Below are 15709 nucleotides of genomic sequence, written 5' to 3' on the forward strand. Positions count from 1 at the left end.
AGCGCAGTCAAAAACAAACCTAATAAAGAAGGGAAGACCAGTGTCCTCCGAGGCGTCAGATGAGCCTCCAGTCCTGCACTAAGGGCCCTGCGAGGTAACTTGGAATGTCTCAGAATAATAGAGCAGTGTTGGGAGCCACTCCTTCTAAGCGAAATCGGGAGGTTAAGAGCTTTGTGGGAAGAGAGGGGTGGGTGGCCTCGAGCCTGCCTGACTTCACAGCAGGAACTGCTGCAGTCTGGCCAGAGCCTGGGCCCACTACCGAATAAGCTGATGTGGGATGATGCCCTCGGTGGCCCCCATCATCTTTGCTTAGGCCCAGATCTTTCTACTTCTCTCACCGCAGCTCAAATTCGTCAAGTTAGCAGCATGGATGTTGGAAAATGTACAGCTTAACACTCAACACGGCACCAGAGGATGCCTTTCCACAGCCCTCGTCTCAGATGCAGCCAGCTGGCATGGATACTGTTGGTTGACCTGGGGGTCAGGGGTCATCCACTGACCTTTCTGAACTCCCCACCAACCCCACCCCAAACTCCCAGCCGAGGTGATGACAGAGCAACCGCAGACCCTGGGCAGGAACTGATGGGGCTGTCGGCTGCTGCATGAGTCATGAGCGTTCTCTGAGCCTGGGGGAACAGCTTAAAGTGTCCCTCCACTAGTCTAAGGAGGCTGACGCCCCAGTCTAAGGTACAGTGCAGGGGCACCGGTGCTGGCGAGCACGCGCTGAAACGCTGCCACACGGCCTCCTGGCTTTCCGAGCACGTAGCCACGTTTCCAGCCTGGAAGGCCTGTTACACTCGGATCTAATTCCCAACATGGGGAAATGTGACTTTTCATAATTTGAACAAGTCTCTCAAAGAGCCTCACCTCCAGCTGAAGCACCGCTGTGTCTCTCTCCCAGGGTGGGTTTGAATCTTAATTGAGAGCTCAGTTCAGAGACATACCTGGACCAATCCCTCAGGCTCCAAGCAACACTGCCGTCCCCAGGCGATGAGGCAATTACGAGGGGTGTGTGGGGCTGAGATGCCAGGGAAGAGCGCCCACAGCGCCCGGGCGGGAGTGGGGCCTTGCTCGGACGGCGGCTCTCCACCCCGGGGAACCACACACTTCTTTTTCTCATTGATAACTGATTTAACTGTGCAGTGACCAGACAACATGGCTTGGATTGTACTAATTCTCTGGAACTGAGACTTAAGAAGTGTTGAGCCTTCTTTCTGGGCGATTTTTCCCCCGTCTCCTCCCACGCCTATGCCATTACTGAAACCCACGCTCCGTGGGAGTTATAAGACAGGGAGGCCCAAGGCAGCTAAGAATTAGGAGATGCTTCCCAGGAAGCAACCTGGGCTCAGGGCTGGCTTCACAGGCTCCCAGCCCGTGCCCAGAGGGGCCTGCATGTGGTGCTGCTTTGCTGTGACTGCTGTGAAATTCCAGATCTATTCTGAACAAGTGGGTATATCTTTCCTTTAATCCTTTACCTTTTGCGTCTCTTCTTTTCACAGCTATTTGTAAGGCCTCCTTAGACAACTATTTTGCCTTTTTGTATTTCTTTTTCTTGGGGATGGTCTTTATCCCTGCCTCCTGTACAATGTCACGAACCTCTGTCCATAGTTCTTCAGGCACCCTGTCCATCAGATCTAATCCCTTGAATCTGTTTCTCCCTTCCACTGTATAATAGTAACGGATTTGATTTAGGTCATACCTGAATGGTCTAGTGATTTTCCCTACTTTCTTCAATTTAAGTCTAATTTTGGCAATAAGGAGTTCATGATCTGAGCCACAGTCAGCTCCTGGTCTTGTTTTTGCAGACTGTATAGAGCTTCTCCATCTTTGGCGGCAAAGAATGTAATCAATCTGATTTCGGTATTGACAATCTGGGGATGGAAGAGGGTGTTTGCTATGACCAGTGCATTCTCTTGGCAAAACTCTATTAGCCTTTGCCCTGCTTCATTCTGTACTCCAAGGCCAAATTTGCCTGTTACTCCAGGTGTTTCTTGACTTACTATTTTTGCATTTCAGTCCCCTATAATTAAAAGGACATCTTTCTGGGGTGTTAGTTCTAGAAGGTCTTGTAGGTCTTCATAAAGCCGTTCAACTTCAGCTTCTTCAGCATTACTGGTCGGGGCAGAGACCTGGATTACTATGATACAGAACAGTCTGCCTTGGAAACGAACAGAGATCATTCTGTCGTTTTTGTGACTGTATCCAAGTACTGCATTCCAGACTCTTTTGTTGACTATGATGGCTACTCTATGTCTTCTAAGGGATTCTTGCCCACAGTAGTAGATATAATGGTCATCTGAGTTAAAAGATACACCCATGTGAATGCAGAGTTCCAAAGAATAGCAAAGAGAGATAAGAAAGCCTTCCTCAGTGAGCAATGCAAAGAAATAGAGGAAAATAACAGAATGGGAAAGACTAGAGATCTCTTCAAGAAAATTACAGATACCAAGGGAACATTTTATGCAAAGGTGCGCAAAATAAAGGAAAGAAATGATATGGACCTAACAGAAGCAGAAGATATTAAGAAGAGGTGTCAAGAATACACAGAAGAACTATCTTAATAAACCAGATAATCACGATGGTGTGATCACTCACCTAGAGCCAGACATCCTGAAACGTGAAGCCAAGTGGGCCTTAGGGAACATCACTACAAACAAAGCTAGTGGAGGTGATGGAATTCCAGTTGAGCTATTTCAAATCCTAAAAGATGATGCTGTTAAAGTGCTGCACTCAATATGTCAGCAAATTTGGAAAACTCAGTTGTGGCCACAGAACTGGAAAAGGTCAGTTTTCATTCCAATCCCAAAGAAAGGCAATGCCAAAGAATACTCAAACTACCGCACAATTGCACTCATCTCACACTCTATCAAAGTAATGCTCAAAATTCTCCAAGCCAGGCTTCAACAGTATGTGAACTGTGAACTTCCAGATGTTCAAGATGGATTTAGAAAAGGCAGAGCAACCAGAGATCAAATTGCTGACATCTGCTGGATCATCAAAAAAGCAAGGGAATTCTAGAAAAAAAATCTACTTCTGCTTTATTGACTATGTCAAAGCCTTTGATTGTGTGGATCACAACAAACTGTGGAAAATTCTTCAAGAGATGGGAATACCAGACCACCTTACCTGCCTCCTGGGGAATCTGTATGCAGGTCAGGAAGCAACAGAACTGGACATGGAATTACAGACTGTTTCCAAATCAGGAAAGGAGTATGTCAAGGCTGTATATTGTCACCCTGTTAATTTAACTTATATGCAGAGTACTTCATGAGAAACGCTGGGCTGGGTGAAGCACAAGCTGGGATCAAGACTGCCAGGAGAAATATCAATAACCTCAGATATGCAGATGACACTACCCTTACCACAGAAAGCGAAGAACTAAAGAGCCTCTTGATGAAAGTGAAAGAGGAGAGTGAAAAAGTTGGCTTAAAACTCAGCATTCAGAAAACTAAGATCATGGCATCTGGTTGCAAGACTTCATGGCAAATAGATGGGGAAACAATGGAAATAATGACAGACTTTGTTTTTTGGGGCTCCAAAATCACTGCAGATGGTGACTGCAGCCATGAAATTAAAAGACACTTGCTCCTTGTAAGAAAAGTTATGACCAACCTAGACAGCATATTAAAAAGCAGAGACATTACTTTACCAACAAAGGTCTGTCTAGTCAAGGCTATGGTTTTTCCAGTGGTCATGTAAGGATGTGAGAGTTGGACTATAAAGAAAGCTGAGCGGTGAAGAATTGATGCTTTTGAACTGTGGTGTTGGAGAAGACTCTTGAGAGTCCCTTGGCCTACTAGGAGATCCAACCAGTCCATTTTGAAGGAAATCAGTCCTGGATATTCATTGGAAGGACTGATGCTGAAGCTGAAACTCCAATACTTTGGCCACCTGATGCAAAGAGCTGACTCATTTGAAAAGACCCTGATGCTGGGAAAGATTGAAGGCAGAAGAGGGGGCGACAGAGGGTGAGATGGTTGGATGGCATCACCAAGTCGATGGACATGAGTTTGAGTAAACTCCAGGAGTTGGTGATGGACAGGGAAGCCTGGTGTGCTGCAGTCCATGGGGTTGCAAAGAGTCAGACATGAGTGAGCGACTGAACTGAACTGATTGTGAACAAAAAGCCCCAGGTTCTCATCCTCCGTGGACTCATGGGTTATGCTGCCGATCCTGCTTGGGGTCCTGGGGCACTTCATGAGGACACAGTGGGCCACTTCAAAAGGCAAAGAAAGGTGGGAGAGAGGGAAGGAAGAAGAGCAGGAGACTCTCGCTCTTTTCCGTTTATCTCACTTGGGCAGGCTGGTCAGGGTTTACTTCCAGAACACTCTTCGTCGGCCCTGACTCACTTTTCTCCAGGCTCCCACCTCTGGCTCCTTCTTTCAACCCAGGTTTCAGTTCAATGTTTCCTCTCAGAGAGGCCAAGTGTACCCCCCTGCCATTCATCAAAGCATCGTGTTCTCTGTCTTTGTAACTCCTACTATAGTATTTTATTCATCAGTCTGTCCACTGTATTCACGGGCCGGGACACACACACACACACACACAGAATGTGGCCTCCTTGGAGGCAGAGACCTGTGCTCTCCTCCCCCTTTCTACTCCTCAGGACTTTAACTTCCGCCTGTCCCCAGGCAAGTTATTCAGTCTCCCTGTATCTCTAAGATGGAGACACATGATGACAAGAAGCAAGTGGACTGAGACAAACACCCAACTCAGTGTGGCGTGGAACAGGTGGAACCGATCACACGGATGAATGAATGGAACTGATGATGGCTGAGCCCCGCCAGGTACACGGGTCTGTGCCAGGGTCGGAGTTTTTCACTTCTTATTATCAACCCATCTTACAGATGAAGAGACTGAGGCTCAAAGAGATTGAATAACTGGAGGAAAGTAAAAATATTAGTCACTCAGTCGTGTCTAATTCTTTGTGACCCCAATGACTGTAGCCAACCAGGCCCCTCTGTCCAGGGGATTCTTCCCTGGTAAGAATACAGGTGGTAGTTTAGTTGGTAAGTTGTGTCCGACTCTTTCAACCCATGAACTGTAGCCCACCAGGCTCCATTGTCCATGGGATTCTCCAGGCAAGAATACTAGACTGGGTTGCCATTTCCTTCTCCAAGGGATCTTTCCCACCGAGGAATCGAACCCAGGTCTCCTGCATCACAGGCAGATTCTTTACCATCTGAGACAGCTAGTTGACAGACTTGAACAAAGTCATGCCAAAATGAACCCTCGGATCCCTGATTGGAAATCGGGCTGGCTGAAAGGCAGCACCTGCACCCTCCCTAAGCCGCCCCCTCTTCTAGCTGCAAGAATCCCATGTGCGGCCTGGGCTCCTCCAGGTCCAAGGCGCGTTTTTCACCCCGGGGGTCCTGTGGCCACCTCACCCCTCACACAGTCCTGAACACAGGCTGTTTCACAGGCGTGGACCCTGGTTCCCTCTCACACCTGCCTAGCCTGTGCCTGCACCTCCAAGGACAGACTCTGCCTCTTTCCAGTCTTGTTATTTTTAGAACTTTTACTGTTTATTAGAAAAGCAATCTACTTCTGTGCAAGCAAAAATGGTTTAAAAGTTTTGCCCATTTGTAAAAAACCTTCAATACTAGTATATACAGTCATTAATTCCTTTTATAATTAATGCAAAAGCTCCAGCATTTCTATTAACGGAGAAGCCAGCCCAAGCACGGAGCAGAAGTACTGGTGCCAGGGGTTTGTAATTACAGACGTCGGTCCTGTCATGACTAATAAAACTGGTGGTGGGGGCGGACGGGGACCCTGAATGTGACCATGAGCTGGGAAGCGGCTGCAGGATCAGGATTTGCCATTTTACCAGCAATTTCGCAGCTGTGCACATTAGTGGGACATTGTAGAAATCCTCAGGATGTTGGTGTGGAAGCTATTTTTGCACAAACTGAGCATTTTTTTAGATAAAGCCCTTCATTTAGAGGCCAGAACACGGCGAGTCCACTGTGTCTGTGTCACACTGATGCTGAGAATGAACACCTTCACGGGGGAGTCGGCGGCTACACGCCTCTGAGCAGCGGTCACCAGCCCAGGACCTCAGCAAGGACGGTACCACCAGCGGGGAGCATCCCGCCTCTGCTCGCCCAAGCCGGCCAGCTGTCCTCCCGCCCCCAGCGCGCCTGAGTCCCCGGAACCCCAGACTGGAGAGGGGAGCCCTGTCCGCTGAAGACCGCAGAGCCCCCAGGGCGCAGCCCGGCTGCCGTGCCCGGCCCCGCCTGCCCCTCACAGGTTACCTCTCTGTGTCGCTGTCGCTGGACGCCACCTCCTCCAAGGCTGCTTGCAGGTCGGCGATCCGCCGGATGGACGTCTCCAGGTCAGTCTGCAGGGTCTGTCTGATTGCGGCGAGCTCCTCCACGTACTTCTCCTGGGGACAGAGACCACAGCACACGTTGGCCCTGGGCGAGACCCCCACTCACCTACGAGAGTTCTGGGGAGGAGCCTGGTGTTCACCGGGTCCCTGTGACATGGTGGGTATCCTCTCTCTAAGGAAGGGCTTATGGAGCCTCAGACAGATGCTGCAGATTTCAGAGCAGGAACAGATGCCTCAGGCGCTCACGCACAGCAGGAATGCTGGACCCGGCCTGCGCGACCCCACACAGGATGCCCTGGATGGGTGGCGGACATAAGACTCAGTGATGTTTCCCAGGAGAGCTGCTGAGGCCGGTTCTGGAGGCTGAGTCCTGCCCCAGGGATGGATGTGGGCGGAGGTTGGTGGGAGGGCAGAAGAGCAGGTCCCTCTCTACTCTGTCACCCAGACTCCCCCAGCCCTCCCACCGCCCTCAAAGGCAGCACGGGCAAAGACAGAAACCCCAGCAGGGCTCCTTCTGCAGCTGGCCAGCACCACTGAAGTGTACTGAGACCTTTCCACGCCCAGCGCCGCGTTCAGTGTTTAGGGCCCCTGCCTTCACTCACTGCTCACGAGCCTGGCACGAAGCTCTATCACTGTCCCCATTTCACAGATGAAGAGATGAGGCCTGGGGGAGCAAAGGCTTGAATGGAACTCAAGCTGGAACTTGAGCGGATGCAGCAGACTCCATCTGTGCTCATCCATACTTTCCGCCCTAACCGGATTTCATCCAGACTCTCTGGAAAGCCTCTGACTGCCACGTGTCACGTTTTCCACACACTCCTCCCCGTTCGCACAATGACTGTCGGCTGAGGGTGAGTCTGCCCTCCAGGAGACGCTGTGTAGAGGCATTGCTGGTTGTCAATGGGGGTCTGGTGGCCTCTCGCAGAGCAGAGGCCAAGGGTGCTGTCCAGCATCCTCAGTTCACAGAGCAGCCCCCACCACCGAGGACCGATTATGTCACACGAGTGTCACCAGTGTCCAGCCTGAGAAACCCTGCGTTCACCCCAGAGACCCACCTTCTGGGAGCTAATCCTAGCGAGGGAAGGAGTCAAAAGGCAGAGCAGGGCTTCCCTGCTGGTCCAGAGGTTAAGAATCTGCCTTCCGATGCAGGGGACACGAGTTTGACTCCTGGTCTGGGTAGGTCCCACACACCGCAGGGCAACGAAGCCCGTGTGTCACAACTACTGAGCCTGCGAGTCACAACTTGAAGCACAGGCTGAAGTCTGTGCGCCTCGAGCCTGTGCTCTGCAACCAGAGAAGCCACGGCAATGAGATGCTCATGCACTGCAGCTACAGAAAGCCAGTGTGCAACCATGAAGACCCAGGGAAACCAACAGTAACATCAACAATAAACATGAAAAAAGCGGGCAGCAGAGCAAGGCTCTGGACCCAGGACGCTTGGAGTGGAGCTACTGATGATGCCGAGAGCCTCAGAGCCGCCCGTCCCCCAGCCGCGGGGACTGGCAGGGGGACTGCAGTGCGTCACTCTGATGCTCTCAGACAGAAGTCAACATTAGCAGTTAGGATGGGGCCAGCGGGGAACCCTTAGTGAAACAGTGTCGAGGAGGCAGAAAAGAACAGAAAATATTATGCCCAGGCCTCCATGCAAACAGCACACATGCAGTTGGGAAAACACGTGGAGAGCTGAGAATATTTACGGATAGGAGCAAAGGTGGGTGAGGGATAGGATTTTTCCTTCAAGCTGCTCTTAGGTCAAGTTGCTTTTTGACTGTTGTCTTGGGCACCAGGTATATCCCAACTGATGAGAGTGTGAAGGGTGAAAACCTAAGGGACTGTGGGTCCATTTAAGTACGGCTCTCAGCTCCCCAAAACTCACCAACAGCACAGCCCTTCTCTGAGCCTGGGATGGCTTTTCTTTATTTTGCAGATGAGGAAACTGAGGCCAGGGAAGTCACTCGGGGCAGGCTGCCTCGCTCACCGGCCAGTGATCTTTCTGGGGCTCTGCCTGCCTGCCCCTGGGAATGCCAGCGAGGCCCAGGGCTCCTTTTGCAGGGACACACTCAGCTCCCCATAGCAGGCCAGCTGATTCATCCACGGTATTGTAAGTCTGTGCCTTTTCCTTGATTGTGCGTCCTTTTCAATTTGAGAGAGAGAGTGAGCAAAGGCCAAGGAAGCCGAAGGGTCAAGCCCAGCTGACGAGGGAAGGGGCGGCGTGGAGAGGTGTGGGGGTGCGCACAGGGGCTGGTGGAACATCGCGGCTGATTGAAACTGCCAGCTGTGAAATCCCCATCTCGGTGCTGATGAGGTGAGCTGTGGTCTGAGGCGGGGGCCCCCAGGCAGGAGGCTGGTGGGCTGTCAGAGGAAATAACGCACACTGCGGGACGGCGAGGGGGTGCTTGTCAGCTCATCAAGATACCAGGAAGACGGCTGGGCACACAATCCCAGCAGACGGCAGGAGCATCGCCTGGGCTCAGCTCCTTGCTAGTGGGCCAGGACGACAGCGTCCCTGGGAGGTGAGGGGACGAGGCATCGGTGTGTTTGTAAGACAGGCCCCGTCGGGGCCATGCCAGGCTTCTTTTAGAGACGAGCAGCAGGGCGGCAAGAAGACCCGCCCAAGGCCACACAGTCGAGGGACCACAAAGCCAGGCAGCCCGGTCCTGGTTCCCAGGTGAGGCCCTCGTGCCACATGAGCCAAGTGAGAAGAGCCCAGATGGCCCCTCCCAGCTGTGCTTGGGTGACCCTGGCCCATGTCAACATCATGCAGAGGGAACAACAAGGTCCTCCGGCCTTGACCTGCAGGGGCCTCCTGGAGGACAGAGGAGAGGGACGGGGTGCTCTGGGCTGCGACTAAGCAGGTGAGGAGAGAAAGTGGGGACCTGAGGTGGGTCCGATCCGCACTATCATGATCATGAAAGTAGGCTCTTGGAGCCAGGATGCCTGGGCTCAGATCCCATCTCTCCCACCTACAGGCTATGTGACCATCAGCAAGTTACTCAACCTCTCTGATCCCCATGGGTAAAATGGAGGCAGCAGGGGCCCCTTGGCAGGGCTGCTGTGAGCATAGAATGAGCGTGGCAGAGAGGAAAGGCTTGGCCAGCAGTGACGTTACTGTCTTTTAATTCTCAGAGGAGAACAAGCAGCAACCGGGTGGGTGTCCCCACAGCACTGGGGTGGTCTGCCAAGGTCACACAGAGGATAAGGAGGCTGGAATGCAGGCCTCTGAAGGCTTTTCACCACCTGCAGAGGAGAAGCAGGGGTGGAAAGCAAGGGCAGCTTAAAGGGTGAGTTACACAGACAGCAAGGAGAGTCGAGAGCAAGAAAACCATCCACAGACGGACGAGGCAGGTGGTTCCGGGGACCTGCTGCTGCCCCCCTCACTCTCCACCACGCCCCTTGCCCTCTGGGCTCCACCCTCCAATTTGCCTGGGGGCGCACACCATGCTCAGTGGAAACCTGCCAAGACGGATTTGGGAAATTCAGAGTCTGTGTCATCAGCAATCAGCGCACCTTTCCTGCTTCAGCTCGAAAAGCAGGGAGTCTGCTGATTGCAGAAACCCAGTCATTAGGCGACGCGGATGCGGCGGCCCCACCAGCCCCTGCCAGAGACAGCTCGAGAGACACGGGAGGGGGGCACCAGGAGAAGAGGGCACAGGGAGGGCCGGGCCTTCTTCCACCCCCGGAGCAGCGCCTGGTCAGGACTGCTGCTACACAAGTGAGGCTGCGTTCTGAGGCCAAGGGTAAGCCTGTGGTCTTCTGTGATTTTCTCTTTTTAGGGACATGGGGCAGGAAGAAGCTGGAGGAAAAATTAGGTTACAGAACTATATAGATAGTAAGATGTATCCAGCAGAAACCCACTAACGAATAACCCGTATGTCCACATTACTCTGTAGCCATAACACAGTGATTGCGTGCTCAGGAGCCTCAGTCGTGTCTGACTCCTCGCAACCCCATGGACTGCAGTCTGCCAGGCCCCCCTGTCCATGGGATTCTCCAGGCAAGAATACTGGAGTGGGTTGCCATTTCCTCCTCCAGGGGATCTTCTGACTCAGGGATCGAACCCGCGTGTCTTACATCTCCTGCATTAGGTTCTTTGCCACTGGCGCCACCTGGGAGTGATACATACATTGTAATAGACATAAAACACTGACATAACGTATATATTCATTATATATATATAGGTATGTATGTATGCATATTACATATCATTCATTCAACAAACATTGAGCATGAACTATGCGCCAGCACTGACCCAGGTGCAGGAGGTATAGACAAACTCCTAACTTCCGCAGAGCATCATTCTTTTAGGGCCCAAATCTACCTGTATTGCTGAGTCTGGAACAGAACAGGCACTCAAGATGTCTTAGGATTGAGTGAACGGTGTTACTGCATGACTGTAAGAGGCGAATAAAGGAGGGACAGGGTGATACTCGCTTAGCTGCACATAATACACACCATGCATAGAGACACCAACACAAGACCACGTGGTATGTATGTGTGCTGGCCGCCCTCGCACTGTGGAAGAGACTCATCAACCCTGTTAAACGCCCAGGCTGCTCCCCTTGGAACATGCTGTGTGGAGCTGCTCACGTAGGGAGCAGTTCATACAATAATTAGTGGCTGCAATTAACATCGTCTCCTCTTGTGAGGTTCAATTAGAGGCTAATATTTAAAACCGTTGTCTGGTTCCTCTGCCCAGGGCATCTCCGCCTTCAGAGGCCCCTCTCCTGTCTGCAGACACACGGGACTCTCATATGTCACTTTCTGCGGCTCTGGAGGTTGCCTTATTCACTTTTGGGGGGTATCCCACAAGGCTTCCCAAAGTTAATTTCACCGAGTTTACAGTATGGGCTTCCCTGGTGACTCAGATGGTAAAGAATCCACCTGCAGTTGGGAAGACCTGGATCCGATCCCTGGGTTGGGAAGATCCCCTGGGGAAGGGCATGGCAACCCACTCTAGTATTCCTGCCTGGAGAATCCCATGGACAGAGGAGCCTGGCGGGCTGCAGTCCATGGGGCCACAGAGTTGGACATGACCGAGCGACTAAGCATAGCACAGCACAGTTTATAGCATAGAGCAGACTATCTGGAAACATCCCCCACACCTGGTGAGAAATCATCTTGCTATTCGTTTTTGATGTGCTAAAGACAAATGGAAACTTTATTTACAGAGACTGGTGTTAAAGAAATTATACACACATACATAAGCTGTAGAAATATATACAAAATGCATGTTTATATAACGTATGCATATAGTATCTGAAAACATAAATGTAAATATATATAAATGTGTATATGTGTGAATGTGTGTGCACATGTGTATTTATAGATACACACACAAGTATTCCCAGTCTGACATGCAGCATGTAGTTAACAAGTATCTGTGAATAATTAATAAATGAACGTATTTATTTCTGTCTCTCACATGGGCAGGCATGGTGCTGAGTGTCTGCAAAACCTTCTCTCACATCATCTTTATAAGAACCCTCAGAGCCATATACAATAGAAACCCATAAAAAGTAACCCAAGAATACTACAACGAAGTCGCAGCGGAATTACTACCTCCGGGGTGAGCTTTGAGGAACCACCACCATTTCACTTAAATTGTGCAAAGGTCACGTGCCTGGGAGGAAGGGCCCCGTGCGCTGTGTCCTGGCAAGAGCCCCCAAGCCCTAAGGACAATGGCGTGAGCACTGGCAGGACGTGTTCAGTCCCGCTCTGAGAAAGAGCTGGAGCGCCCCTTAGAAACCCCAAATGATGCGCCAGATTCCCTTATTTAAGACTGTGGGGATTTCCCTGGTGGTCCAGTGATTAAGAATCCGCCTTCCAATGCAGGGGACTTGGGTTTGATCCCTGGTTGGGAGATGAAGCTCCCACCTGCCGCTGGGCAACTAAGCCCACGTGCCACAACTAAAGAAGCCCGTGTGCCACAGCTACTGAGCCTGCATGCTCTAGAGCCCGCCCTCCGCAACAGGAGAAGCTCATGAAAAGGAGCCCAATCTCCACCTGGAAGCAGGGCTAGGGAGAAGCTGGTTGCCACGAGGCAATACCCTCTCTTCAAAACAGTCCTGCAAATTCTTTTACTGTATTTTAATGATGTGACAGACACAGAGTGACTCGTCAGAGATCCCAAAGTCACCCAGCTGGACAGTGACGCACAGGTTCAAGCTCAGGCCTACCTGTTTCCAAAGGGGCAGGAAATAATCTCACAAGCCCTCCTGTCCCTTTTCTTCGCCTGCGGCAGGCACGTCTAATGGATCGCAGGCGATGTGGGGCCCGAGACCACTCTCTGAACCATCCAGCTAAGTGCTTCTCCCTGGGGCTGCCCTCTGCTCCATCCGCCAGCATCAACTGGAACTGCCAACCCTGCCAACACTTCAAATTAACCTCAATCGTCCTGGAAATGCCTCCTGAATCCTCAAGAAACTTACATTAGCTGGTTGGGGTAGTGGGTATTTCTCCTTGAAACTGATGGGTGCTCTACGGGGCCGAGGGAAGCTGAAGCCCACCACACCTCGGGAGACACCCTGCTGGGCGGGGAGGGGCGGGGGAGATGCAAACCGCCACCAAGGCGGGAGCAGCTGGAGAAGCACTGGCCTTAGGGCAAGGTGAAGCGCCGTGTGACTTCTGGAGAGCCACCAACACTTTCTGACTTCCAGTTTCTCATCTGTTAAAATGACAGTATTACTCCACACAAACAGTACTGTGAGGAACAAGTGAAATAGTGTAAAACTGCATACAACTGGTATACCTCATACCGTGGCTTGCACCTGATACGTAACAAACGTTCCCGTTTCCTTCTTTCCAAGTGAAGACTTTGAAAATATGAAACCTGCAGGGACTGTATAGTGAGGATAGCCTCATTTTTCAGAAAATGAATTCTATGAACCTGATGCTTTTTTTGTTGAAGTCAGAAGGATTTAATGTAATGCCTCCAAGGAAGCCTGTATCAGTCAGGAAGATAGAAATCACTCTAGATCATTCAACCAGAGGAATTTAATATAGGGACTTGGTTTTCCAGGTGATGGAGAAGATGAGAAGCCAGAAGAGATTAGCAATAGCAGGAAGGTACTGCTCACCTAGGGCTGGAAGGAAAAGCCAAGAAGTCGGGCAACGGCAGGGCCGCCCAGTGGGAGCTGCTGTCAGGGAGGAGGGTCCCTAAAAGGACACGGGCTTACAGAGCCTGAGCTGTGGCCAGGGCTGCCCCCTCCTCAAGGTAGCATGAGAGAGGGAGAACACCTTGGTTCTTCTCCTCCTCTTATCTTTCTATTGTCCGTCACTGCCTTCTACTGGCCGAACTTACCAGAAGGCAAGCTGGGAAAACAGCTTCCTATAGTTCAGAGCAGAAAAGGGGTGAGAATGAATCGGAGAAGACACAGGAGAATTACTGGTACAGAGCACAAAAGCATCTGGGCTACATCCCAGGCTTTGTTATTAAAGACAGACGAGGGTGTTTTTGGTCTGTAAAAAAAATTCATCCAACGTATACTTTTGCGATTTGTACACTTCTCTACTTGCATATTTCAAGGAAGACACTGCAATAAATCCAGAATTATGAGTGCCAAGTGTTACAACCAAATGCTAGATTACAACCTCCAGTCTGCGTTAGTAATTTATTGCTATATAACAAATTGCCTCAACACCTAGTCATTTTGAAATATCAAATATCATTCATTATCTCCCATGGTTTTCTGTGGGCCAGGAATTCAGAGGTGGCTTATCTATGTGGTTCTGACTCATGGTCTAAGGGAGGATGAATAAGGCCCCCAAAGATGCCCACATCCTAATCCCCAAAACATATGAATATGTTGGATTTGGATGGCAAGGGGAACCTTGCAGATGTGACTAAATTAAAAATCTTGAGATGGATTATCCTGGATTCTGTGGATATTCTGGGTGGCCCCTAATTGTAACCATAAGGGTCCTTATAGAAGGGAGGTGAGGGGGGTCCATGGGGAAGAAAGCAATGATGTAATGATGGAATCCCTGATTGGAGTGATGCAGCCAGAAGCCAAGAAATGCTGGCTGCCTCTAGAAGCTGAAGGATGCAAGGAGTAGGTCATTCCTTGGGGCCTCCAGAAGGAGCCAGGCCTCCTTTCACCTTGATTTTAACCCCGTGAGACTCATTTTGGACTTCTGACCTTATCGTTAACAGAGACTAAATGGTGTCATTTTAAAGCTATGAAGTTTGTGTTAATTTGCTGTAATGGTGATGGGAAACTCATACAGGTTTTATCATGATGTTCCAGTGAAGATGTCAGCCAGGGCTACGGTGGTCTGAAGGCCTCCCTGAAGCTGGAAAGTCCTTCCCAAGAAAGTTCACCAACAAGGCTATCGGCTAGAGGCCTCAGTCCCCAGCCGTGAGGGCCCTGCTGGGCTGCCTGAGTGTCCGCATGATATGGCGGCTGCTCGCGAAGTGAAGGCTCAGAGGGAGAGCGCTATGTGGAGACAGAAGGCTGGAGGGACGCATTTAGAATAGTAGGAACATCAAAAGTTGCCAGCAAACTGCCAGGTCAAATTCACGAAACAGTTTCTTCTCTGGCACCTTTAGGGGAGCAAGACCCTGTGAACATGCTAATTTCAGACTTCTTATGTCCAGAACGTGAGACAATACGCTGCTGTTTCACCAAGCTACCTGGTTTGTGGCACTGGGCTACGGCAAACCGAACAAACTAATGTAACATCGTGGGATCTTTCTTTCTTTTTTTTGAGACACAGTTTCCTTTCTTTTTTGGTTCTAATAGGGTTCACTAAAGAGAATTTAGAAAATATATTTAAAAAAAAAACAAAAAAACTAAAAATTTCCCTTGGGACTTCCCTGGTAGTCCAGTGGTTGAGATACTGTGCTTCCACTGCAGAGGGTACAGGTTCGATCCGTGGTCAAAAAATATAAGAAAAATGCCCTTAAGTCTGTTTCCTGGGGGACAATCCTTCTTAACGACTATGTTGCCATATTCCCATCCTGTGTTCACTTCTACAGGTGTGTACAGACACATCTATCTGATGCACAATCGGGTAAAAGAGTTTTATAGTAAAGGCAGAATGGAGTTACACAGCAGGGGACCTTGGCGCCTGCCCCCACCACCGCCCCCCCGCCCCCCACAGCTGCCCGCCAGGACCCTCCACTAATCTCCAGGCAGAAGAGAGCACGCGGCTCTGGGCGCCTGCTTGCTGTCTTTCCTTCCCTTCCCTTCCCAAGTTTCAGGCTGATTGTTTTAAAATGCCCCCAGCTATTGCCTGAGAGTCTTTATCGCCTTCTGAAAAGTTAATATTTTAGGTGACTTGGGCTGTTCAAAATCTAGGAGACATGACAAAACCCACTGAAGTGTTGTGAAGTAATTAGCCTCCAACTAATTAAAAAAAAAAAAATCTAGGAGA

General features: G+C 50.5%; 1 protein-coding gene across 6 annotated transcripts in view; it reads right to left on the reverse strand.

The window, feature by feature from the left end:
• MYO18B (myosin XVIIIB) overlaps nucleotides 1-15709 on the reverse strand; it is a 221557-nt gene that overhangs the window by 26448 nt on the left and 179400 nt on the right. For all 6 annotated transcript variants that reach the window (XM_043438083.1, XM_043438087.1, XM_043438081.1 and 3 more), the window contains exon 40: nucleotides 6258-6388. In XM_043438083.1, the coding sequence (XP_043294018.1) occupies nucleotides 6258-6388 (131 nt within the window). The remainder of the gene's footprint in view (nucleotides 1-6257; nucleotides 6389-15709) is intronic.

Source organism: Cervus canadensis, chromosome 1 (genome assembly GCF_019320065.1).
Source record: "Cervus canadensis isolate Bull #8, Minnesota chromosome 1, ASM1932006v1, whole genome shotgun sequence".
In the NCBI taxonomy this organism is placed as follows: Eukaryota; Metazoa; Chordata; class Mammalia; order Artiodactyla; family Cervidae; genus Cervus; species Cervus canadensis.